We start from the raw sequence: 26,828 nt of genomic DNA, 5'->3' as shown, positions 1-26,828 counted from the left end.
CCGTCCAGTGCTTCCAGGTTTTCCATGGTGGTCTATCTTCAATTGACTCATGATCTTAACTATACATAATAAGCATCATGTTCGTTCTTTAATTCATAAATAAAAAAAACATGATTAGAATTCACAGACAACATAGCTTACCGACACTGAGAACAGCAGATTGAACTTTTCATTAATGCACTATTTTGAAATATTTGCATCGAATATGCCACATTGTGATTTATATATTTTTAATACTAAAATCATTATCTATGCTTTTAAAAACTACGATATTTATTTTACCATACCTGCATATAAACCTACTCATTCTCTCCATCAAAGGGTTTCGTACCCTTATAATAATACAATAAACTCTCAGAAGAATAATGTTTTATGCAAGCAAAACGTGGATTATTAAACTTGGTCAAATGCATTGATCGTAGTAAGACTTTGCTCTGATTTTAATTCCCCATTTATATGTATGTTATTCGTCGAACTACAAATATGCTATAGCAAAGATCAATATTTACAGATAATATACTAAATTTCTTATTAATCACCACGCTTTTTCAGTCGATTATATACATACAAACATGGGATTACTTCACCAAATAATTTAAAAATTACATCACTATACTGTTGCCAAGTACAGTAACTGATTGACAAGATAGCATTTGCAGATGGTTTCTTATTGTTATAATTATATAATGGTGGAGGTTATACAATTTGAAATTCTCTTCTTCTCAAAATATTTGTGTTTTCTTACTCGTGAATAGTTTTCTCTCAGTTATAAAATAGCTACTATTACAACAGATAATGTTCAGTCACCACCCATTTTATAGCTATTTTGGTATTGATTTTCCTTCAAAATCTGAATAATTATACACAGATTCTTTTCGATATTAATTCTTTTTATAGACAATTCACTTACCTGTCTATAAAAGTGGATTTAGGTTTTTTGACAAAAATTACGTGCACTATTTATTCTTATTAAAGAATCTGCACTTCAGTAAATTGTTGTATGCCAACACTTCTTGTCAACAGTCAAAAACTGATCTCCTCTTGAGTTCAAAGACGTTTTAATGTGTTATCTGATGAAGACAGTTTTTCTAGTGTATTATTTTATTGGTGTATGACTGTCAGATAAAAAAGCCTCTAGTTTCTGCAAAGAGTAGATTTATTCGGAAAGTTTTAATCGGCATGAAGTTTAAGGTTGAAGTTTCCATTATTAGGCATCATAAGAACTTGTAGGCTTTTTCATAACGATGTGGTTGTCAAGTAATATTACTAGTTAAAATAAATATGAAACATGATTCCTGTATAGAAATTTTTTTACATATGGACAAAATAGTAATCTAGATGTTTGCGTAAGCTTGTCTAAATCGCTTTTCTTTTAAAGTTTTTCTTTCATATATTTTTGTTCAACAGATAATATTAGGCTCGTTAAATTTATATGACCCGGAACAAAATAAACGCAAATATACAGTGTATTATCGTATATTTAAAGAATCAGAACTAACAGCAGTCAAGATAGAATCTAATAAATCACATACACGTTTATATTCAATAGATCAAATTACACATGAACATTTAGACTATTTTCATTCAGAATTTATATGTTTCATGATTTATTGTTCACAATTCGAAAATGATGTTAAAAAAGCTTTCGATGTAAGTTGTTCATTAATATTGTGTTGAGATTTCTTTTTATTAAACCCTTTTTGATCTAAGTTGGTTTCACAGATGAATTACTGAAAACATAAAGTTATTTGATGATTTGGTTTAATGAATTTTCAAAATAGTCTTACAGTAAGCATAAATGAACTCAGCTGAGACATGTTGGTATAATTTGGTACTATTTAACGAGTATGTTTTAAAGTGTTTTTCACCTGTCTTGTTGTCCAAAAAATTATATCAACAGTTGAGAATATTGTCTACTTTTTCAAGTTATCACATAGGTTTTCCAGTTTGATCCATATCTTTAAGCTTCCCAGTCCATCTTCTCACAAACAAAGTTGACTTACACTGCTGTTTTGATGAATACTGGTAGTCATGTATAGATTTTGTTTAATCTGACGTAAAGTTTCACCAAGAAATAGGATCAACTAGGAAACCAATAAAAATTCAGGAGTATTGAGCAATTTCTCTTATAATTTGTATACTCGACACCTCTGGATTAGAAGGAACATATATAGTTATCTCTAAATTAACGAATATATATTTAGTTGTTATAAAATTGGCGGCTTTACATGTAGAGAAGTGTTTAGTTCTTCATTTGTGAGTTAACTGCAAATATGCTAGAAAATATTAGTGGTTATGATATGGTAAATATAGACTATGTAAGTTGTTATCAACAATCAAGTGGTTACTTGATCATACCCATCGTTTGAAAATGTAAGGGGAATTTCAGGAATGCAATTAATAGATTAGTTTGAGAACCAGTTTGTCAAAGAATCAAATATACAGATATTCATATGAGATATCTTCATACGATGTTTCTTTTAGTTAAATAGTCTTACGTCACTAACTGCCCATATTTTATTTGTATCAGAAAATTAGAATCAACCAATTCGACTATTTTTGAAGACTGAGATAGCGCTAATTGGTGTAAAACCGATCTTTATTAAGAAGGTTAAACAGTCAGTCATTGAATTAAAAAAAATGAAAATTTTCATCCATTCAACAGAAATATTTTTCTATGATCTTCGTTACCAGCACTTAGTAACTCATTTTTATCTGATTTCTGAAAAACAAACAATAGCTATTTCGTTGTTTACTGTCTTAAATACTCTATTTTCTAGTTTTATATTATGAAGTTACTTTGTACAATAAAGTGTAGTTTGTCCAGCAATAATATGAAATTATTTATATTTTTCTAACTTGGATACTGAAGTTTGCGTAAGGATGTTCTTAGGAAAGAATATCAGGGCTCCCACAAATTTTTGGTGGTTTATTTCTGTTGTCAGTAGCGTGTATATAAAGTCATTTACACTTATTCTTCATTTATTGAAATCAGTTACTTTCAGAATGTGTGAAATTTGTTTGTCAAGAAGACTATAAAATGCAGTTATTGGTGCAATACTTTTTAAAACCAGCCTGACTTATTTTATTATGACAACTTATTTTTTCATTATGTCGAATAGAAGATCTGGAAGTAAATCTTACTAATAATAAATGTTGAACTAGAAAAACAAAAGATAGATTTTGAAATCGCTATATATAATAACTTTTAGACATCTTTGTTACGTGTGCTAGTTTGTTGACTATTTGTTACTGAGTAGTAGGCATGAGTACTATTTGGAAATCCATATGTTTGCCGGAAAACAGCTAATTTTTTTAGCGTAAACGTCATTAATTTTTTGAAATAATTAAACACCTTTTGAGGGAAATGTTAGTAACTGTAGCGACCAATTAGTTGGAAAATTTGTAATTAGGTTTACATAGTGAGATGAAACCATGATTTTGATGATGTTTTAAGCATTTTAGACAAAACACTATCGAGACCATGCATTCAACAATCGAAACCATTGGTTCTTGAAAGAGATAGTGTAAACCAAACTTGATATGCCTCAAAAACTGTATGTCCTATTCAATCTATGAAGTTTATTACACTTAGGAACATTGAACGAACTACACGCTAACGTGCATGAATTTAAATAAATTATTTTGATCATTTTACAAGTTTTTAAGGTCTCACTTTGTTTATTTTCTGTCTACTTGACTCCATGCTGTTGAGCTCTAGCGTCTTTAGCCCAAGGTGATCTTACGTTCTACATTATTAAGTATAGTATAACTTAAACCGTTGAGCTATGTTGACTTCAAGTTCTCTACTTTTGATTACCTTATTTCATAACTAAAGTTTTAGCTCTATAAAGACAACAGATAGGGCTTGCTTGTAGGTGGGTGATAAGGTATTAAGGGAACATTTGGTTATTTGTTTGGTGTCTTAAGTTCTTCAATGCTCGAATTTTCTCGTCATTACTAGACGTGTCTGCTTCTTCGTCTGCTTACTAAAGTTGTAAATAGTCTTATTTTTCACTGAAAAGTATTAATTTGAATGACTTTCTGCCTTCTAAATACTTTGACAAGGTTTATCCACCTGCACCGTTACAATCAAGACGTTATTCTCGCCTATCTGTCGAAGAATTGGATGATATCAGTAAACTAAAAACAGAGCTAACTATTTTACAAAGAGGATTGGATTTATCTTTGAGAAAAGACAAACAACTAGATGTAAGTACTTATAAGATAATTTATTTCTAAAAACGCAAATTATAAGAACATGAATTTCATGTATATCAATTTTCGTTAATGTTTGAAATGCATAATTGTCTATGTTCGGACGGTGAACGATTAGGTTTTATCGTCAGTACAGTCTTACAGATTTCTAAGGTGATGAAGAGATAAGTTATTATTTAGAAAGTCCTGAGTGTTTAGTAAATTATAGTAGTTTTAGAATACTTACAACCCAAGACGCTGTACTTACATAACACTTTATTAATTGTCTATAGAAAACTGAAATAATTAAAGTTTCAATGCATGTCTATAAAAAGAGCATATTATAACGAACCGATCTACACCGACTGAGTTACCTGGTGCTTACAGGCTTTTAATGATCCCTTCGATAGTGTCAATTTGTGTTATGTAATCTGTGCAAAAATCATGCTGGATGCCTAATATTATATCCCTGAATATTACTCAGTTTAGACGGGGTTACTTACGAATGAATACCTTTAATGCAGTTTGGAATATGAATAATTTGTCATAATGTTTGATTTTTTGTATATAACGTAATTAAAATCAAACCGTATTTTGGTTATGATAACCTATTTCATTTGTAGAAACTGTATAAGTCTTGGGCTAACAAATCTTCATCAGCTGATAATTTCAAATTATTATTAGAGGATGTTCACAAACTAGTTAACATGAAAATTCCTTCCACTAATCTATCAACTACATTAGAAAAGAAAACTGTAAGTTTTTTTTGCTCGTTTGTTATGAAAACCAGTACAATTAATTAATCAAAAATGTGATAACATCTCTGACTGTAACACTTTTAATCTCGTGGGAAGTTTTATTTACCCGTAGACTGCAGATATGATCTGCTAGTGTTTTAAATATCACATAAAATATATCGAAGGCTTCCTGGATATATAACCTCTAACCACTCAACGTTTTCAGTAAAGGTTTGAAACTTCTAAATTTTTATCATCTGATAACAAACATTTTTAACTAAAAGTATTTACTTTCAAAATTAGAGAATGCCCTAGTTTGTATCTTAATACATCTCTGTAATGTTTCTATCGACGAAGATATTTTACTTTGTGTCTGAAGATAAGAATGTGAAATTTTTATCAATGACCTAGAAAATTGATGGATACATGCATACGGTGAACAGTACAATTTATTAATTAGCGTTTCTGTTATAAGATTTTAATTTCATAATATATTTGCTAAATAAAGTAAAATTAATCCTTGCTTAACACGTGTGAATTCTTGCATATTTATATCTCGGTCTCTAAAGAGACATAAGCAAATATCAATTCATAGGTCAGTAGCTTGTTGAATAAAATTTTTTCGATGAAATCACTTATTTAAGCTGTACATTCGTATTTATAATTGTATGGTAAATATTTTTCTATAGTAGGATAGAAAAGATTGCATCATGAAGTCATTGAACACTGCAATTCTCAAAAGAGGCTATGTAATAATCAGGGAGTTAGATAAGAGTAGAAGGTCAAAATTATGAAAGATACTTGTCCGCTTGACAGATTTGAAAAAAAAACGAAAAAAATAAAGATCATAGTAATAACTGAATAATAATCATCAAAAGTCGTTAAAAGATAATAATAATAATAACTTATTACGGTTTAAAATTACAAAACACTAATAAAAAACATATAAAACAGCATACTACAGAAGGGAATTATGGCTATGGAAAGATGAAGGGTTTGACGTATCAGTTTCGTATGCAGAATTCGGGCTTGAATTGGTGGATCGCCAACTTCACAGCAGTGTATAAGTTTTTGGTTTGACTTCCCTTTGATCCAGTTCCTTTGATTGTGCAGATTACTTTCAATGAGGACTTCTTCGGAGCGACTTGTCCAGAGTTGATCGGATGCTCCTGTATTGAACTGGTAACTGTTTTGTATTCTTCTTTTAAAAACCACACCGAGTAATGTTCTGAGATGCGTTTAGAAAGCGGTCGCTTTGTGTAGCCAATTTAGCCTGCCCCACAGGAGCAAGAAAAGTCATAGATGCAAATTGACGTGACCCAAAGTGGAAGTTTATCCTTAACATATCAGTGAATGATAGGCAAGCTTGAGAAGGCAATATAAATCTTAGCTGAGTAGGTTTTATTCAGGGATTTTGAAATCCGTTTATTCAAGATTTCGGCAACCGTATCTCCTTTCAATTCAGTATTCATTAAAAGAGTTTTCTTTTGAACTGTTTATGCTTTTTCAGGATGTTGATTAAGTGTTAAGTTCCTATCGATGAATCTAGATGGATGACCATTCTTGATGAGTGTCTGTCGAAGTTGAAGTAGTTCATCATCTATTGTGTCAGTAGAACATATTCGTCTGAGTCTTGAGCATAAAGAATGAATTAAGGTCCTCTCTCTACTCAGTGGGACCCAGCTATGGAAATTCATGTATTGCCATTTCAAGTCGGTTTCCTATATATAGATCCCCGTAAAAATTGTCTGACCTTTTCAACCGGACATCAAGAAAATGCAATTCCTCATTTGCCTCTCCTTCCAACATGCATTGAAATGAGGGTTGAGCATTATCGAAAAGATTCAAAATTCATTAAGGTTCATATCTTTCTCACAAATAATGAAAGTATCATACGTATATCTCTTGTATAAATAAAATTTCTGAATTATTGTTCGAAGTACCGTATTTTCCAGATTAGCCATGAAGCAGTCAACCAAGAGGTGACCCATTGGTGAACCCATTGCACCTACATCTGCTTGTTTATAAAATTCATCATTATGTTTGAATTGCGCATTGAGTATATGGTTTCGTCGAAGAGAAAATTTTCCTGGCTGAATACTATTTATTTTTATTCAATGACACAATCGGTTATTTAATTATTAGTTGTTTGTTTTTGATACAGGGATACTATGTCCTAGGTAGCTGTAAATAAAATTCCAACCCTTAACTGCATACAAAACCATGCTGATTGATCCACAGCTAGATTTATCGATGGTTTTCGAGCTCAAGTCTGGGTAAGAGGCATGTAGGAAACAAAAAGCAACATCTATTAAATTCTACAAGATGAACTCACACATTTGCTATAATAAGACTGTGCTTGATGGAAGCATACGTGTAAAAATTTACTACACTGATTCACGTGTAAGTGAATCGTGCATGAAATAACATTTTTTTTAAAATCCATAGTTTTAACCTACTTTTATTTTGAATTCGGGAAAAGGTATAATAGTTTTTTAAAAAAGCAATCACTAATTAGTTCATATGTTGATTTGGCCAATTCGAAGCCAGAAGTGAAGAACATTCCATCAGAAATGTTTGAAGACCGAATAGTTTGAATTAAAAAGACTGTCAGATTTGTGTTATTGAATAAAGGTAAATTAGGACCACTGTTATAATATGAAACTAGGCGTCTATACAGCTTTGAATTCGTATTATGTACAATGTACATAATCTTAATGTAGACATGGCTTATAATTTGAAATATCCATTTATTAATAACAAAATTGAATGTTCTTTTTTAAAAGTTAATTTTGTTTATTCATGGTAATTTGTTTTTCTCTAATTGTTTTAGTAAACTTATTCAAACTAAGATATTTTACGTACCCAGAAGTTTGTGCAATATTTCAAAACAAGGAAAACAAGTTTTCTCATTTTGAACTGTTGAATAGTTTTTTTTTACTTATAAAATGGTTACACTACTCGCTTTAATTTTAGTTTATTGATATAAATACTTAGTTCTTCATCAACAACATGACCTTGAAACTGTTATATTCTATTATATTAAATTAAAACATTTCATATGACAATTTCCTTTTTTGAAATTTTAGCGTTTTCGGGGTGTACAAATATCAATGAGACGATGTTTGTTTATTCCATGCCGAAAATCACCTTAACTTAATATTAGGCCATCACGTTGAATAATGTCTCAGTATAATTTTCATTCACCGAAATAATATAATAAGAATGAGAACTCACGATAAGTAACTACATAGATTACCGCAAAAAACCAGTTGTTACATTTTTGATTAGATCCATTAACATCATACTCATCTAGCAACATATTTATCTCTCTAGTCAATGATTAACTGGTCGAAACAAATATATTTAATAAATGTAATCAATTGATCATTCACAAATTGCATGGAACACTGTAAAACATCTGTAACGGTTCTTGTCACAGTATTTGTTGTAAAGACTGAGGTGATAAAAATAAGATAACAATCAAGAATAATAGAATGATATTAACGAAACTAATAGTAATGAAAAGTAAACAGATAATATGGTTCAAAAAGCGTACATGAAGTCAAAAGATAAGAAGTGTAAGGTAATACTAAAACGTTTTACTTGTAAGCAAACAAAGAGTGAAATCTTGTACATCACTTCATTGAATTTCAAACTATGTTACCCTAGATCTCTAATTACAAATTATGGTTGTAAATGAGTTTCAAACAGGAGGTTATACATTCCTATATGGCTTAAAATAACAATCATTGTTTTCATTGAATGAAGCTATTTATTATTTTGGTAACTCATGGACAATAAATTTCGTTGTCATCAGAAAAAGGCCAAACGCTTACCATGCTGACACTCTCGTACGTACTACAGTACTAAAACTAGTCATTATCACTGATTTCTATGTATTGCGCAATCAGTCGACTTTATAACGTGTCAATACAAATATAGAACTAACTTGTGGGATAGACAACGACCTTTTATATTCACCGTTCATCATAAAGATCTCACTCTGACTTAATTTATGTATTATTAATATTCAAAATATATCTCATCCTAATTTGTGATCAGTATTATGTGCAAATAAAATGAAAATGTTTCTTCATAAATTTAACAAGTCACATACTTATTTTCTAGCATATTAAAGTGATAATAATGATTATAATATTCGAACGTTGTATTCATTACATACTGATTTCAGATAGGATACTATTGGAAACTAGATCATAATTTTTACGTGATGAAATACATACGATGAGAAATCATAGTTGAAAATTCATACAAATTAATGCATATTTACAGTTACTGAGTTGATCATTTGCTTGCCTACAAATTTACTTAACATCGTAGACTTATGCTTCATGTTAGAGTTATAAACTAACTTGAAACTATTGGTAAAACAATCTAATTCAAATGTTTAATAAAATTTACTTAAATACGATGTAAAAATCCATGGAAATTGAATGAACATGTTTGGAAAGATTTAAAAATCTAAATATGATAAAGAATGTTCATTCGAGCATTACAAATGGGCTGGGTGAAAATATATTATTCATGAAGTCACTAGCAACAAATAAAGGAACCAAAGTTTGTTGCGATCTATTTCAGAATGTCATGGTTATCATGTATAATAATAATGATGATAATAATAATAAACAATGAACTAAAGTTATTACTTCAAAACGTGATTATCAATGTAGAATCTACAAATATAAAAATGATCACTACAATGATGAAATATTGGAATATTTTCTGCAATGATTTTCGGAATACATTTCGTTTATTTATTTATGTTGATTAAAACAGTACAGTATGTAATATAACAATTTAAAGTGTGCGTTACTTCCATTTGTAGCTTTGACAATTAAGCTATCAGTGGAATAGCACGTGATCTGTTGTTGTTGATAAGTGACTTTTCATTAAATGTTACATTGAGTGGACGTAATCTCTCTCTAATAAATAATAGAATACAGACGGACAGTTAAGTTTATGAAAATTAAGACAGAAGTTTATTTGCTAATCTATATAAATTGTTGATTACCCAAAATGGATTTTCACTCATATTAATAGCTTTCATTCGTGAATTGCTGTTTTCAGATTTTATTAATAGTTTGGATTAAGCTTTCAGATAATCTCCATTTTAATTGAGACCAAAGAACTGATCACTGTTGGACCACCATCGAGAACTTGAAAGTACTGGACGGTCGTTTCGCCCTAATGTGGGACTCCTCACCAGTGAGCTCCTACAATCCCGCACGCCGGATTCGGACCCAGAACCTTCGGTCTCAAGCGCAGACGCATAAGCTGCAGATCACTGAGTCGGCATCCAACGGTGTTAATGTCTAACTTCAACGGTGTCCTAACATTGATCGGTTTATGATCTCAGTTACAACTCAGCAATTACTCAGAGCTTACTGATAATCTCTATTTTGTTTAATTTTCTACGTGCTTTCTATATGTTATGTATAACACTGTACGTCAGGATAGGCTCGAATGTTTTGTAGAATTGTTTGGAATGCTTGATGGTTTTCTTTCAATATTATGGACAAAAGCACTGTATTATATCATAAAGTGACTGTAAGTAGCAGTCAAATCTCTTCAATCTTCATTTTAATTTATTAGATTCTATTATTTTTAACATAATTTCCCGTTTTCCATCCATGTACGCCTTTTTCTGGGCTGTGCCTCAGTGCAATAATATCTTCTTTATTTCCTTATTATTGAACAATAATCACTTATACGTGTTGGTGAATAATTTCACAATGAAAATAGATAATAACTTGAAAAACTATTACCAATTACCTTAATTGTGAAGTTTCTTTTAGACTTAAACGTGCAGACGAGGTAGAGTCAAATGAACACATAGCACCCCATATACACCGTGATCGATCATAACTTTCTGAATTGTAACGTCCAGGACCTACTGGACTCTGGGAAAGGAAGATAATAATATTCTTTACAATATCGAATTACACTTATTCATTTAATAGGTAGTAGATATTTATCTTTATAACTTGATTAACGCATATATGTGAAATGCAAACTCACATATATTTATAGGTTAGAAAAAATCACTATACATATATATATATATATATATATTCTAAAGATTCGGATAATAATAGATTAAAAAGAAAATGATCTTCAGTTTATAATACAGTGTCATTTTTGGAGGAATTTAATGTTGAAAGACACTTGAAGTTTAGGGAAAATAACTTTAGATCACCTCAAACGGTGAACAGGATACTCTGAACTCATTCTTCATAATTACCGTTGCTCATTAGTAAATTAATAATCTGCGTGATTATTTATTGAGTAGGTTTTCATTCTGTATAATAGCTTATCTCATACAATCAACTGATGAATTCGTAGCTTCTTATACAAAGATATTCATTTTCAGCCCATATCAATATGGGTAATCCATTACCTGATAATTTGAGTTACATTTATCGTACAACGACTTTCGGAAGAAACCAGTGAAAATCAAGTATAAATGATCAGTTACTTTGACTCAAATTGCAAGTCCTTATTTATAAAGTTTCACGAATACCGATTACACCCAGAGCTTTCAGGTATAATGATTAACATGAACTTGTTTAAATATTGAGTCCGTCAATGCTGATCTACAGTTTTCTAATGTTTAGTGGGAAACAAAAAAATATTTTACAGTTATAGACTAGTTAAATACCGTCCAATAGCCTATAAGTTGTATTTTGAAAAGGTCATAAATATTTTCTGAATATGTGTGCCTTATTAAGATAATCGACATCACCTGTACAGAAGTATGTGTGCTTGAACCTTTTATGTGTGTTTTAAACGTCAACTATGTATCCACTAAATAGGAGCTTTACTTAACTATACTCAAGACACAGATGAATATTCTGTTAAGATATTTATTAAATGTAAGGTTACTGTTCCAACAGTTTTTAGAAGAACTGATTTGATCTGTATTGATAGTTTAACTGATACAGTGGGTTCATCAGAAATCGGCTAAATGATAGGTGCACATGACTGACTAGTTTGCATTTTCAAAGATTGAGATATACACCATTAGTGGATATATATATATATACGAGAAGGCATGGATACCAATTTCTGTTTGACCAGCAAACTGCTTTCTCATTATCAGTGTTTTTGCCCAGATAGCCAGTTGAGCCTATATATAGGAAGATTGTATATCAGTATCTGAATTCGACACTGTAAGTCACAAGAGGAACATGAAGTTTCGTTTAATTGTTTGTTCAAATACTGAAAGCTGGTTACTTGTAAATTTACGCTGATGCGCCAGTACAAAAATAAGCAGATTACAAAAAGAGTGTAAAGGTTTTTATTCAGTATCCGATTTTTGAAACAGTTTGCTTTTTCTCTTAAAATATGTAAGGAAATCAGTTCAATAAAAAAGCAATTACCTGTCTACTGGCAAATATTGAGTGTGAATTACGAGAGGCGCTGGACAAAAATGGGGGGGCTTGATGATTAAAACTTTTATCCTTGTCATCTAGATATTTTGGATCATAATATCCTGGTCCTATCTTTAAAAAAAATAAAGCGAAACCCAACAAACATAACTAGATGTCATTATTGGTTCGTGATATTTATAAAACGTGATGATGGGAAAAATGTTATAACTAGTAGTCTAGCTCATAATTCAAGTATTATATTCCCTATATGGTTAATGATCCTCTTGTTTTGTATGAATATCATTAGCTTGTTGCATAAATTTTACAAGACATACAAGCGAATGTTACGTTGTTTAAGCGATGATCAATTAAGTAAAGGAAGCTGATAAGTAATGAATAGTTGAAGTTTTGTGGCTTTGTTATAAGCTTCTGAACTGTTGAACCTTCTTCAGTAAGCTGACTTAATGTGGTTGAAAATATCATCTGGTGTCACGGTAAACTGAATCATCCGCATGTTAGTTTTATTGACTATGCTGCGGTTGTTTGCGAAAATAATATTTTATTTAAGATTTTCATATCTAGAATACATTTTCATTGCTTAGTATTCAACTAAGAAATTTTAACAACTGCTGGAAAACCAAAAGAATTTACCAAGCACATTAGTCTTACCCTAGATTTTACGAGGTCGTTTTGCATCCTAGCAGAATAGCACTGATCCATTTTTCTTTGATCAACTAAAAGTCTACGAAACATCCCTGTATACTTTTTTTCTGGCCGCAAAAGGTTGGATGTAAATGATGGTAATGAATAGGTTCCTGGTTCTGGATATTCAGAAGTCTGAAAAGTTGTTGAAGGATAAAACAGCTCAGTTGTGCAAAACGGAAAGCAAAAGTAATTAAGTTTAATGGTTTATAATCTGTTTACACTTCAAAGTTAACTAAAGCCATATTTCTTCAAGACAATTTTTCTATACACCCTTGCTCCTATCTGCTGCTTTTAAATAGGACATTTTCTGCATTTAATCTTCAAAACATTTGCACACGAAGGACTTGAAATAATCATGGTGAAGTCCTTGTTGTTGCTCAACAAGATAATTTCCTTTCTATACCTGTTTATTATATTACGTATATATATGCTTGGATGAGTATATCGAACAAACTGTTTTTCATTATTGTTCAATGTAATTAATTCTCATTCTTTACTTAACTTCCCGAGTGTTCCCGACAAATGCTTGTTATCTTAGCTTTCCACAACTGTGTAAATCAGGAATACCAAAAACAAGTTAAAATATGGAGAATAATAATCCCATCTTAGAACACAGACAAACACTATTAAAGTATCAGTCACGAGGTAAAAATATTAGATAGGTATAATTTCAGCAAACAAAATTCCGATGGGAATATAAGTATATACTTGAAATAGAATATCAAAACCCTTTCTCACATAAGTAAAACTCCTCGGTCCAGTCATCAAATCATAAGGTCCGCGTTTCCCAGTTTTTTTGTCCAGTAGTTTCTGTACCGAACCACTTAGTTCGTAAGTACCTGGTGCAACATGACACCCCTTGTTGATAAACATTAGTTTGAACAATCAATTGAGTTACTGTCAACGGTAAAGAACGACTGCCATCCCCACCACATTCTAATAAGCCCTTTGTGCAACACGATTTGTGTTTCGCGTCCATTACTTCTTTATAAAGATAAGGATCACCTCTTATACCATAAGTACCCACTCCTGGAGTATCATTCTGAGTAAAGAATTCATAAAGGTAATTTTAAAAGGCTTGATGTTTACTCCTCTGAGTTCCGAAAAGCGAGCTGAAGTTGTATTTATAGGTCCTATGAACTCTGAGGTTCCTTTTGTTTGCATTTCTCTTGATAGGTTATACCGACCAGGTCCAAGATTTCTTTGCTTTAAAAAAATTATTCCAAAAAAACATTGTATTATGATATATATAAAAGTTGAATTAACTTCATGTTGCACATAAAACTAAAAAACGAATAAAGCGAAGAAATTTCCTTTCATTTAGCTTTTCATGATATATATATATATGATTTACAACAATGAAATAATATTCACGGGGTAGCTGCGTTACGTAGTCAGTACATGATGTCACAGTAGTTATAATATAATATTGAGTAATTAGAGGAAAGGAGATCCTAATAACCAAGGTAATTATCTGAAAAACTAGACGATTGCTACAATACATAACATATAAAAGAAATTTACAAAATATTCTGGTAGAAGGTACGTATTATAGTAGTTGTGTAAAAATCAAAAGACGGGTGTTGAGAACACAAAAGTATAATGGCGAAAGGAGATAAATTGTTTAAACTCACTTGCTCTATTCGTTCTTTTTGCCAAATGTCGAAATGGGAATTTTCGCTATATATATATATATATATATATATATATATATATATAACTGTCAGTTTGACAAGGATCTGTTGTTGTTTAAGAGCTCTGGGAGATCTCAAAGTTATACTGTATGCATGTCAAATGTAAATATGTTCGCTATTTGGCCATAAATTCAATGGATCTAAACAATGAATGGTTTTGCACTTACCGAAGTTTCAGTAAAACCGTTGAATACAGGAAGAAACCTTTTACTACAATGTACATATGGCTTTTCTACATCACTATTATGCAGAATATCAGCCATTCAGATAGAATCCGTAGTTTTCCTGTAGTGGTAACAACTGATGTTTTCATAAAGAGTGAAATTAAGTATTCCTTAGAAATGATCTTCAGTAACGTTTTCGAGACATTTACATAGAGTTGTACAGGTCAGAAAATTTCATGTACATCAATTACATTGATGATAAGTGAACGAATTCACACTGTCACTAGACAAACCAAACCCAATAAGACGAGCAAACACCGTCTCATTAGGCTTCATCATTGCGTTAAATGATGGTATGTTAGACTTCAATACTTTGATAGTCTTACATAATACAAACATAATTCATTTAACTGTACAAACGACTGATTAATGACCCGTCGTTTTATTCAAAACAAAAATTTAATGAAGAAAAATAATAAAAGGATTGCATTTACAACCTTTTGTGCTTGCACTGCGACGGTAAATAAATTGTGTGAGGTACATAGAGCTTGATTTTAGAAGGTTGAAGATTTGCGTTGATTAGTTCAAAAACTAACGAAGTATGTCCTAAAACTATCTGGCTGAAATAAGCATGTATGGGGAACTAAGCCCCTAAAATAAATAGTTTTGTAAGTCTTCGACGTTGGTTCTGATCTCATAAACGTTACAGTACACAACTTAGATGAGTGCTCTCAGTCACTCATCCGCGCCAGATTTCGATTGCGTGAGCCGTTCTACGCACCCCTTGCAACTGCTATCCAGCTTGGACGAAATGCTTGTTGACATATCGATAGCTCCTTAAATATATCTTCGAGTGCCTCTGGCATATAGAGCATTTACTGACAACTCAACAAAAATTCTAACTCAAACACTGGAACAATTATTCCCTTCAAGTAAGCTATTTAGATATCTTGAAAGATGATAAAAATCGAATCTTATAACCTCAAATCTTTTAGGATACTGTTGAGTTCTTACATCCTAAAATTTTTATATTTTTTACGTTTTCCAACTGAGTTCATATGAATAGTATTTGTTGCTGGGCAACTTTAGTAAACATCATTAAAGCCATTTACGTTACTCTCGATCATTAAGTAAAATCAAATAAGCAGATTGCCACTATCTCCATATACATGATAGGTCCACCAACTAAATCCTGAAGATTTATTTATAGCTACAATCCCTACAGGAAGGTTTGTTGGGTAGTTTTGTTCCTCATGGAGTAATTAACAACGTAAAAGTTAAATCCCAATCATGACAAAAAGTTGTAATATAAATGTCTTCAGACCCCAAAATCTGAATGTAACACCACTGTTAACATTCACTGGCCCTACAACATGTATCTCACCAAAACGTTTAAAACAATTATATTTACCTGAGCTTCCTTTGATAGTTTTAGATTTCGAGTGAATAAATTCGGTATGGTGGCATTACGTTGCACTTCATATTCCCTTTTCCAGCCTGATATATTATTCTTTAAATTAGGAGTATTTATGGTGTTTCTTTTCAGTGTCAGTGATTCATCATATTCATAACAACCCGGACCAATGTCAGTGGACAAGATTTCTTTCATCCATCTTGGATGAACGTTAACTCGTTGTCTAAATATGTGTCATGAACATAATAAATGTCAACCTGTCCGTGATACTGCCAAATGGTGGCTTACAAATCATTGCGACTCAAAACACCTCGTTTGTGTTACCATAACATTCAGACGTACAATATTCAATAGCCTTGTGATAAGTCGGTGCTAACAAAAGAACTTCTTTGGGTTTAATTGTTGTTTCTTCAGCAAGGTTTTTTTTAGCAGTGTTCAATTACGTAAAGTGTGGTCACTTGACTGTACTGGCTCCAGTTAGTTCGGTAGTCATTTGTTAGTTTATGTATCTTGAATTCTGAGTGTTTGTCCCAGATCGGTAGGCTTTCTAGGACAAACAGCCTTAACATCACCAGGCATTAAGTCAGTTGGTTGCAGTTTTTTGGGGGAAAAACAAGAAATGAGTGCGGAAAAACGAAGAGTAGATAAAAATCATAAGAAAGAATTAATTAATCTTATTAGGAGATTAATTCGTTGCATTGCAGGTGTAAAGAAATTCCTATGATAAACTGTCCTGTATGCTATCTTTAAGTGCAGAGGCCCAACCAACAAACATAAAGCTAGACATTCGATGATATCGAACTGTTATATGTTTTTTATGTGTTATATGTTTTTTTACGTCTGAGATAAGTCAGTGACCAATAAACAACTAAAATTGGTGTTCTTACCACGAAACTAATGGCATGCCTTCCAGGAATCGCACGTAAACCCAGAGTATTCCATGTCTTAATTTTTTAAAAGCTCCTTTGCCGGTGACAATCGTAGGTGGTGAACCTAGCCAACTGTTTTGTCCTACTAGTATAATAACGAAGGTTCGCTTTCTCGAAGACATTAGAGAAGTTGAGGTCTATCTTGCAAATAATAGCGATCGCCTATAAGATACGGTCATCAATCTGCAAGGGGCAAGCAGAAAACAGACCTCTACTTATGGTGTAAATGATTTTTTCTCGACTTGAGCTTATGCGATCCCATACACTGAATTCCTTTTATTTTTCGACGTGTTGTTACAATGCCTTTGCACAGACCTGCTACATGATCATGACCTAAAGCAAAAGGAGATAAGTAAATAAAAATAGCTCAGTGAGAATAACTTCAAGTATTGAGGTCTATCTTTTTAAGATTTATCTCTAAGCTCTATTGTCTAGCTTGTTATGAATTTCGTTCTATTTGTGATCCATCAGCCTATTCTGGATTCCACAGCAAGCCACTATCTGTCACTGTTTATAATGCTTGTGGCTCAGGGTATTATTAGGACAGTCCGCACAGGGTGCATATTTCCAGAAGGTGACTAGGTGATCGCGGTCACAAACATCAATAGGAAAATTCAGTCAATCAATAGTCCATATTCTTCCCTAATGATATGTGATTCCTATGATCTCAAATTTTACTGAAATTGTATGCAACTGTTATTAAAAAAATTTATAGCTCAAGTGGCTACGTTTAATGGTGTTCGGTTCTCCTAGATAATTTGACTGAGGAACCTTTATTGTCATTCTATACAGAATCTTCAGCGCCTACGTTATGAAGAATAGGGTTTTATAGCTATCCGTAGGAATGATATCGGCTTATTCCAATGATTTTCGTGATTAGCTGCCTTCGTGAATTTTGTCCTCTATGTTTACATCTGAATTCATGTTAAATGTCTGTGGAGGTTGACTTCAGAGCTTGTGACTAATTGATGTCTTTCTTACGGGTTCGTTGGTCGAGTCATTGTCAATGTGCCAGTTGATTGCTAATCGATCTGAATGAAGTTCATCTGGAAAATCTCTGACATTCTTGTTGGTCCCTGGATACGAAACTTTGACATATTTTTAGTCGAATTCATACTCATGGTTACCTGCATACAGTAATTGATATTGGTAATCATATACTGATGTCGCCTCACTATTAATCTGTTTTGCAAAAATAAAATACGAAACAAGATCAGTAAGAAATGAAGTGTTCAGTCCAAGTTTTTGTCCTCGTCCGTTATTGAAGCACGGTATGTCGATCTACTAGTAAGTTAAGAAACCAAATTAACATTAGAGCCAAACTTCAATTAAGGCACCATAGTTTATTCGTAAATTACAAATAGTGGACGCAAATATCGTTCCTAAAATATTTACAACAATTACGAAACAAACCTTCATTTTTTTAGGTTCTCGGTGTATAAGCTTCCAGATACCAAACCAAGGACAAAGAGCAACCGAAATGTCCGGAGATAAATATATAAACAAACAAGTTTAGAAGTTGAATAAAACAAATACATTCAAAGACACAGCGAAATTGATAAAATTTAATATAAAAGCTTCTAATCAGCAAAAGTCTTTAGTTCTCCTGTAACATGAAGTCTAGTGTACTTGTTTTCGAATGGTTCTATGAGGGAACAAATCATCTAGCTCGGATAACTCAACACTAATATATATAAATATATATAACATAGTAGGCTTAATATTCACGTTTTTACTACGATTTCTCCTAATAGTAAGTGAAAATAAATAATGACTATCAAGGTTGATTTGTTCGGACATAAAGTATGGTTTGCTTAAAGATTTGATTTTTACTTCTTACTTTTCATCAAAAACGAAAGATTATGTCAGGTCAAGAGAGAGTAAACACGAAAGCCTGAAATAATTGGTCCATCATGAGATAAGGCTAATATGACACAAACCTGAGTTAGTTGGCAACAAGCAATTTACCAGACATAGACAAACTCTGTATAATTCTATGAGCAGCCTGTCGATCAAGTAGACTTCAAACGAAAAAGCTTTAAAATTCAAGAAATCTAAATCGGGAAAGATTACAGTCGCAATTCAGAATCAGAAAAAATGATATTGTAAGGGTAAAGTTCAACTGAAATGTGTTGAAGTTTTCCCAAGTTCCTTGGACCTTCTTTCTAATGTTGGACATTATAAGCAAAAAGTACGAACCGAAGTGACTTGACGGTGAAGATTCGCATGTCAAGCTATTTTTTCACACAGTGATTTGGGTCTGAATGATTCCAAGAGTTTTTATTTGGTTGCGTGTTTTGATTATAACAGATAATTTCGTTATTTTGCTGGCTTCACTAATCAGTTTTTGACAAGTCCTTTGTGTTTAATGGTTTGTAGTAGGGTCGAGTCGAGGATGGACTATGATCACTACTACTGTACGATTACTTGCCCAGAAACGACTTGGTTCCTTTGATAACGCGTAAACCAGAAGGCTTTAATTACTCCAGATCAAGTATATTTATTGGCGATCTCGTGGTATCGATAGAATACCGAGACGTGCCAACGAGTACAGGTGAAATGGGCAGAGCGTAAGAAAGTTCGAACCGAACAAGGCGGATAGCGGAACAAGAAGTGAGTCTGATACAGTTAAACAAATGCAGTAGAACAATCTCTGGTACAATTGGTTACAATAATAATAATTGTTTCTGTTATTTCAATCGTGTTCTTATCGAGACCAGCCGGTCACTATAGGTTCGCGTATTTATAAGAATATATTGTGAAAGACGGTCAGCTGCGTCAGAATAGAGTTTTTCACAGCTGATAAAAACGAACCTAAAAATGTATCTAGATAGGTTGTTGTCACCTCTTTTTGGCGGCATTAAATTATATGAAGTAATTGTTTCGATTAATAAGATAAATGTTCCCTAAATACCTAAAAATCATCACGAAGGTTTCTGAGATGTCAACCATATCTACCAAAACTATCTGTGTGTTAATTTGGAATTCCATCATTCGTCCAACTACAGGTACTCATGCTAGTGAACAAAGAGTGATGGTTCTCATCTGGTTGACAATAGTTCAGATTTTATTATTATTAATGAAATAATATACAAAGTATATTCAGTCACCATAATGACAGATAATTTTTAAAAATGTCCATCACGTTCTTTTGATTGAAATTGCTTATTTAAATTCAGGCGAATTAAACAGTTTAAGATACCACAGGTATTGTAGTTTAATAAAACTTTATCAGTAACATCTATAATTGAATCGGGCCCACCCAGTAAAATCAAAAGTCAGACGCGAAGAGGTTGGAAGATATATTTGATGGGTTATCAATGTATCGAGGAGTGACTGATCTGACCTGGCTAGTGATCGCAGGAGATGTTGCGCATGCCGTTCCAAAACGTTATTTGGTCCGCATGCATGACCGAGCGCCTTCAGCTAAATGAGTCCACTAAAATTAATGTAGTCAGCATCCAATGTCGAACACTTACAAGGCTATTGATTTTGGGGATTTATTTGCAGCTACATAGTATTCTTTCCTTGTTTGTCTAAAAAAGTTCTACTACATTGTGATCAAGGAAATATTTTCAAGATATTCAATACGTTATTGATCGCATAAAGTTCTATATATCATCAGTAAGTATTTTTTAGTTGATATATTGTTACTGAATCTAATATGCACTATGAATATAATATAAACATGTACAAGTCAGTGCAAATTACATCTTTATAGTTGACCTATTTGCACACAATCAATATTTGAGGATGCTGAAACTCATTACCGGGAATGTAAAATCACATGTAACTTTCATGAAGAATTTATTGGTTCATTATTTTACCAATTAATATATTTAGCACCTAATTACATTGGTTTCAGAAACAGGTCTAACTGTTTAGTTTTGTCTGTTATTAACGTTACTTAACTGGTAATGAGTTTCTATTATATATGAAATGTTCATTCGTGACGGATAATTGTTACAGAAGGAAAACCAGATAATATGATATTGCTTTGTACATTACAAACTAAGATTTGCCAAAGTTTTGATCGGAAAAGTTCATAAATGGATTCAACTATACTGAGAGCGAGGCAGCAAATCAAGCTAAGGTGAAAAAATTGGCTGAAGCTAAAAAAAACACGAACTACCGAATTCCGAATCAATGGTCTATTTAAATGATGTTTCTGCCAAGAAACCTTAAGATCCCGATTTAGATGGGGTTTCAGGTGGTAGTTGTGGATTGCTAAGAAGTACCAAAATATGAGGAAAGAACTAAAAAACGAATCTTGATCATGCGGGTGATTTCCAACTGAAATAATCCTCAAACTATACAATCCGACGTATGAAAAAAGTATCAGTATGAAAGAAAATACTGACTGACATTTAAGGAATAAACAGACTTAAAAAAATCCATATTCTGTATTCAAATATTTACTACATCAGTAATAGCCATAGCTGAAAATATAAAACTAGAGTTTGATAATAAGCTTAAAGTCACTAAGATTTTGAGGAAACAATACTTAATATATATATTTCTCCAGTATTTCTAAGTGTATCACGAAAAACTATAATTTTGAAATTATGTTATGAGTATATGGGTTTTGAATAATTTGAACAAAGATTCAATGATCCAAGTTTACTTAACAACTAATAAAAGCAATTTCCGATAAAAGTCTTACCTGAGCAAAATATTAGTCTTATTGGTGTATATAAGAATATTAAAGACTGCAAATAATAAGCCAAAATCAATTTTATGACTTATAAAAGGAGCACAGGATTAATCCATCACTCAAAAGTATTTCTTTTCTGCCTAATTATTAACGATTCAAACAACCTACAAACTTAAATTTAAGGGAATTAAACAAATTAGGGAAGTAAAGTTTTCATGTAGTAATCAATACAATGCTAATTTCGAGAGGGGAAACGGTGTTTATTGAATTATATTTGTTAAATAACTCTAGTTCTCTGTCAAGAACGAATGAAAACTTTACAGTTACTTGTTTTTGTCAAACAAACTTTCTCAACAAATTAACAGAGTCTAGACGTATTGAATATGTAAAAATTGTTATAAATAAGGTTTCAATGAACTATCATGCTATAACTTTTTCACTATTCTTGTACGACAAGTGTGAGAATGAGTACGTTTAACAGAATTATTTACTTAAGAGCAAAATATAAATAACTGAAAAGATATTTAAACAGTTGGAGATTAAAAGACAAGTTACATTATTTCCATCACATTGCAGAAAGATAGTTTGAAAATGTTTAGTAACGGAAGATATTTGCCATTTGTATAAATTGCAGACCGAATAGTATGAGTTAACTGGGAAGTGAAATATCATTTATTCATGCCAAGACATTATGAAGTACAATAGAGTAGGCGTGTCGTTTCTCTTTTTATTATAAGTAACCAACTGATACATGAAAACACTGAATCTTTTACTGACTTAAAGGTTTTAACTGGGATCACTTTTTCAAACATACTTACTTTGTTACAACACGTAGGCATTCTTAAGTAATTAAATAATTTTGTTATTATTATGAGATAAAAGACAGAAAGTGAAGTTGTAAACAAAGAACAGTTTAAATATGCTTGCGAAACGTGGAATATGCGTTTTACTACTCAGTCTGTACAATGAATTTTTTAAACACTCAGTCTTTCCACAATGAATAATAACGTGAAAATTTTACTTCATGAATAAAACATAATTATTACGAAAATTTCTTTTCAAGACACCTTTTTCGATTGTGTTGTTGTTCAAAATTATTGATGTATTAAAAATGAGCTATTACATGTAATCGGTTTAAACACATTTTAGTTATTCTACGGAGAAAACTTGAAAGATTTAACCCGGGTAGTGAAATTTTGTTCGTTGGTTAAGCTTACGATGATAAATAGTTTTTTTCTCAAAATACTGAATATGTATGTAGAGATTTTCCTTGTAGTCTATACTTTTATAATGTATATTTCTGTGTGGGCAAAATGACGTTTAGCGGTACTACTATGGTGACTTGTCCCCAGTCTTACCATTCACAACAAGACTGATGATCAACCTTAGTTTGGGAAAGATGCATACAACTTCTAATATAAAGGCTTCATTTTCTTCAAAATATTTAGTTCATTCAACTTTCCAGAAATCCACGCTATTAGCCGTTCACTGAAATATTTCGAAATTAACATTACTTGGTTGTTCTACTTAAGGAAAAATTAATTTTGATAGCTCTTTTCAATGTTACATACTATGTACAAATTATCGTCCACTACGGATGTATCTTAATACTAACATCTACAAGGAGCAAGACTTTAAAACATCTTTATTATTTAGCAATATAAAATAATGCCCAAGACAGAGTTGGATGGAGATTTCTGGTCAGTTTTCTATGCTATTCAACGAGGCGTAACAAGCGTGCGTAAGTAAGTAAGCAAATAAGTAAGTAGGTAAGTAGTATAAAACAAGTCCAAAATTCATTTTTTCGACGAATCAATTCGGTAATTGACGAGATAGCAATCTGTAACCCAAACCTAAAACAAATCTATAAATGTATATTGTACTAAATATTTCAATATAACTAAAGAAATTATTACCAATTTAGTAGTATTCTGTCCCTGAGCTTTATATTATTAATTAATATTGGACAAGTATAAGATCACTTTCAGAAACATACTCATAATTCTCAACATTTAGATCTAGTTTACGTTTCATTTAGTAATTAATTATAATGAATAATGTGTTTGTTGTAAAACTTAAAGAAATTTGCTTAATGATACTTAAATTATATATTGAACCGTAAAATTATAAATTACTATACCTATTTTATGTTATAATTTAGTAGATGTATGTGGAGCATAAACAAAACCTTAATGATATTGGGGTAGACGTCTGATGCATACAATTTAAACCATAAAGACTCTACCCGACTTTTATAATAAAATTAATGTTTACCAAACTAATTCTCAATTTAAACTGAATAGACTTCAGAGTATAAAGCAAACAGATATATGATTGAGTGTTTGGTAAATTATTAACTTGCTGGAGGCATTATTTTGATTGTTTATAAACAAAGTATCTATAAATAAAAGCATTTCAGTAGGTTTAACTTCCTATTTACAGTGAAATTATTATTACATTTAAAAAAAAACCCTATCCGTTTTCATTTGCTACTATGACTATCGCTAATACTGTTCTCATTCTAACGTATTTACTAATAATGTTTTATTTTTCTACAGAAATTTCAAATTTTTCCTTGAACTTTTTGGAGAATTAAATCAATCGAAGCTTTAAAAAATCTTTAAAGAAACCTTATTTGATGAAATGATAGTATTTAGGAGACAGTCCACGATTCTAATGCTTTGAATAGTTGTTTTGTTTTAAATCGAAACTTATTATCAACTCAATATCATTGGTAAAATTATGGAGCACACTAGTGTAAAGTCATTTTCAAATGATAAAATGCCATTTATGTTTCGAATAATTCACCATTTAGTAGCAATCTGTACAGAAAACTATATTCAGCCTAAACTGATCTCTATAAGAAAGAGGTTTTGTGGAGATTTTTGTAATTTTATATGGTTGAAATCATGCGTCAATTGAAGCTAGACCACCATGGAAAAACTGAAAGCACTGGATTGCCGTTCCATCCTATTGCGTGACTCCTCAGCAGTGAGCATCCACGATCCCGCCTCGCGAGTTTCGAACCCAGGACCTATCAGTTTCGCACGCGAGCGCTTAACAACTAGACCACTGAGCCGGCATCCAGCGGTGTTATTGTCTAACTTCAACCAATCCACGAATTTGAGCAACCATTCACCAATGTCTTCAGTGAGTTGATATCTCCCAACAATAAGACAGAACGGCCGTCCAGTGCTTCCATATTTTCCATGGTGGTCTAGCTTCAATTGACTCATGATTTCAACTATATAAAATGATTTCTTCAAACTACCTAACCTAATAATTGTACTAATGTAGCTGAAAAAAATATTAAAATATATGAAGACATACTATTTGTATAATATTTTTAGTGAAAATCAGTAGTAATTCCAATATTTCTTTCAATATTCATTATGAAGCGTTTACTCGTTGAACGATTTCCTTAGTAAATTAACTTTGTTTTTAAACTACTTATCTGCCACAAACTATTGTAATTATATGTAAAAGAGATAAACGAGGATTAGGGTTACTGTTTTTCTAAAAATTAAATAAAGGGGTAATGATTCAAGTTATTATTATTATTATTATTATTATTTAAAACCGCGAACAAGCCCAACGAATTTGTTGGGAAAATAAAATCAATTGAATTTGCGTAATTTTTTGTTACCTATTCACTCACAATGAATTCTTTAAGGTAAATGAAGATAATCAAAAAAAATGTTGTAAGTTCGTTAGCTATAAGATAATTACCAGTGAATTGAATGAATGCAGACAAAATGTTTTAAATGGTCTGTAATAAATTAATATGAAACGTATATGAAAATACAAATGGGAGAAATTTATTGATTATGCTCAAGAATGCTTGTGACTGCTTGAAATATCAAAATGGTCCTCTTACCAGAATGGACTAATCAGTTACATTTCATAACAACAGCAAATGACAAGATTCGAACCCTATTAGTTAATTTATAAATTATCTTCATCCTAAAAGCCAGTGATTATCTGAACTCAGTCGCTAGTTGGATAACATGTTGCCGCTTTAAGCGAAAATCATTGGGTATAAGTGCCGGACCTAAAGTGAACACTTGGATTCAAGTACTAAAATCAACCGTTCGACACTAACATAATCTGTCTTCACATTATGGTAATTGTTGAAGCATAAGGGGTTGCATATAACAGATTATTTATTAGAAAATGATGACTTAGACATAAACAATAAAAGTCTTGTTTAATATAAAATGAAAGAAGAATTTTCAATAGTAGATAGTCACTGACCATGGTCAAGAAATGTATATGTTATTCATTGTTTCTTTGTAACTATGATAGTTTAGTGAGAAAATTCTATTTTCAGTTGCTTGTGAAACTCAAATTATGTTTTTCACTGGTCATAATGTACGCAGGTTTCATGTTAACTGCAAATACCTAGAACGAATTCATGATGCATCCGAAGTATTCAGCAATGAGTCATTTCAAAGTTTCATTCTGTAGAAGAAAGAGTAACATTTGTGGTAGCTTAGCTTCTACAAATATGGAATAACAATCTGGGTTATTCGGTGATTATTTTCAAAGTAAATGCGTCCTTTTTAAACCGATAAATATTTATATTCGATAGTTTATATATAATTAAGAGGGTACTAATAAAAGATATGAACGAATTCATCATTATTACTCGAATATTATTAATTTTCGTTTTTTTCTGATATTTCAAAAATAAATTCATGAATCCATCTAACCTAGACTACCATTGAAAACCTCGAAGCACTGGACTACCGTTTCGCCATAGTATGGGACTCCTCAGCAGTGCATATCCACGATCCCGCACGCTATACTCGAAACCATGACCTTCGGTCTCACGCGACAACGCTTAATTTCTAGACCACTAAGCTGGCATCTAATGGTGTTAATATCTGACTTCGGTCGATCCATGAATGGTTGCCCAACCATTCATTCATTTTCTGAGG

At 31.8% G+C, this 26,828-nt stretch overlaps 3 protein-coding genes across 3 annotated transcripts in view; 1 reads left to right on the top strand and 2 right to left on the bottom strand.

The window, feature by feature from the left end:
- Smp_198590 (putative kif1) overlaps positions 1–8,089 on the top strand; it is a gene marked incomplete at both ends in the record, with an annotated part of 32,569 nt that extends 24,480 nt beyond the window's left edge. The window contains 4 exons of the mRNA XM_018788464.1: positions 1,408–1,650; positions 4,069–4,212; positions 4,821–4,952; positions 8,024–8,089. Coding sequence (XP_018654004.1) covers positions 1,408–1,650; positions 4,069–4,212; positions 4,821–4,952; positions 8,024–8,089 — 585 coding nt within the window. The remainder of the gene's footprint in view (positions 1–1,407; positions 1,651–4,068; positions 4,213–4,820; positions 4,953–8,023) is intronic.
- Positions 8,090–9,792: 1,703 nt separating this feature from the next.
- Smp_022760 (hypothetical protein) lies at positions 9,793–14,990 on the bottom strand (the record flags this gene model as incomplete). The annotated part of the gene is made up of 7 exons (XM_018788463.1): positions 9,793–9,880; positions 10,731–10,858; positions 12,338–12,460; positions 12,998–13,165; positions 13,742–13,891; positions 13,932–14,075; positions 14,895–14,990. The coding sequence occupies 7 exons, from the start codon at positions 14,988–14,990 to the stop codon at positions 9,793–9,795; spliced, it is 897 nt and encodes a 298-aa protein (XP_018654003.1).
- Positions 14,991–15,134: 144 nt separating this feature from the next.
- Positions 15,135–16,500, bottom strand: Smp_134340 (hypothetical protein; the record flags this gene model as incomplete). Its single annotated transcript, XM_018788462.1, has 2 exons — positions 15,135–15,272; positions 16,303–16,500. 2 exons carry the CDS (start codon positions 16,498–16,500, stop codon positions 15,135–15,137), a joined length of 336 nt encoding a protein of 111 aa, XP_018654002.1.
- Positions 16,501–26,828: the final 10,328 nt, after the last annotated feature.

The sequence above is a fragment of the Schistosoma mansoni genome, chromosome W (genome assembly GCF_000237925.1).
Source record: "Schistosoma mansoni strain Puerto Rico chromosome W, complete genome".
In the NCBI taxonomy this organism is placed as follows: Eukaryota; Metazoa; Platyhelminthes; class Trematoda; order Strigeidida; family Schistosomatidae; genus Schistosoma; species Schistosoma mansoni.
The sequence above is the reverse complement of the archived record's forward strand: the minus strand, read 5'-3'. Positions and strand labels throughout refer to the sequence as shown.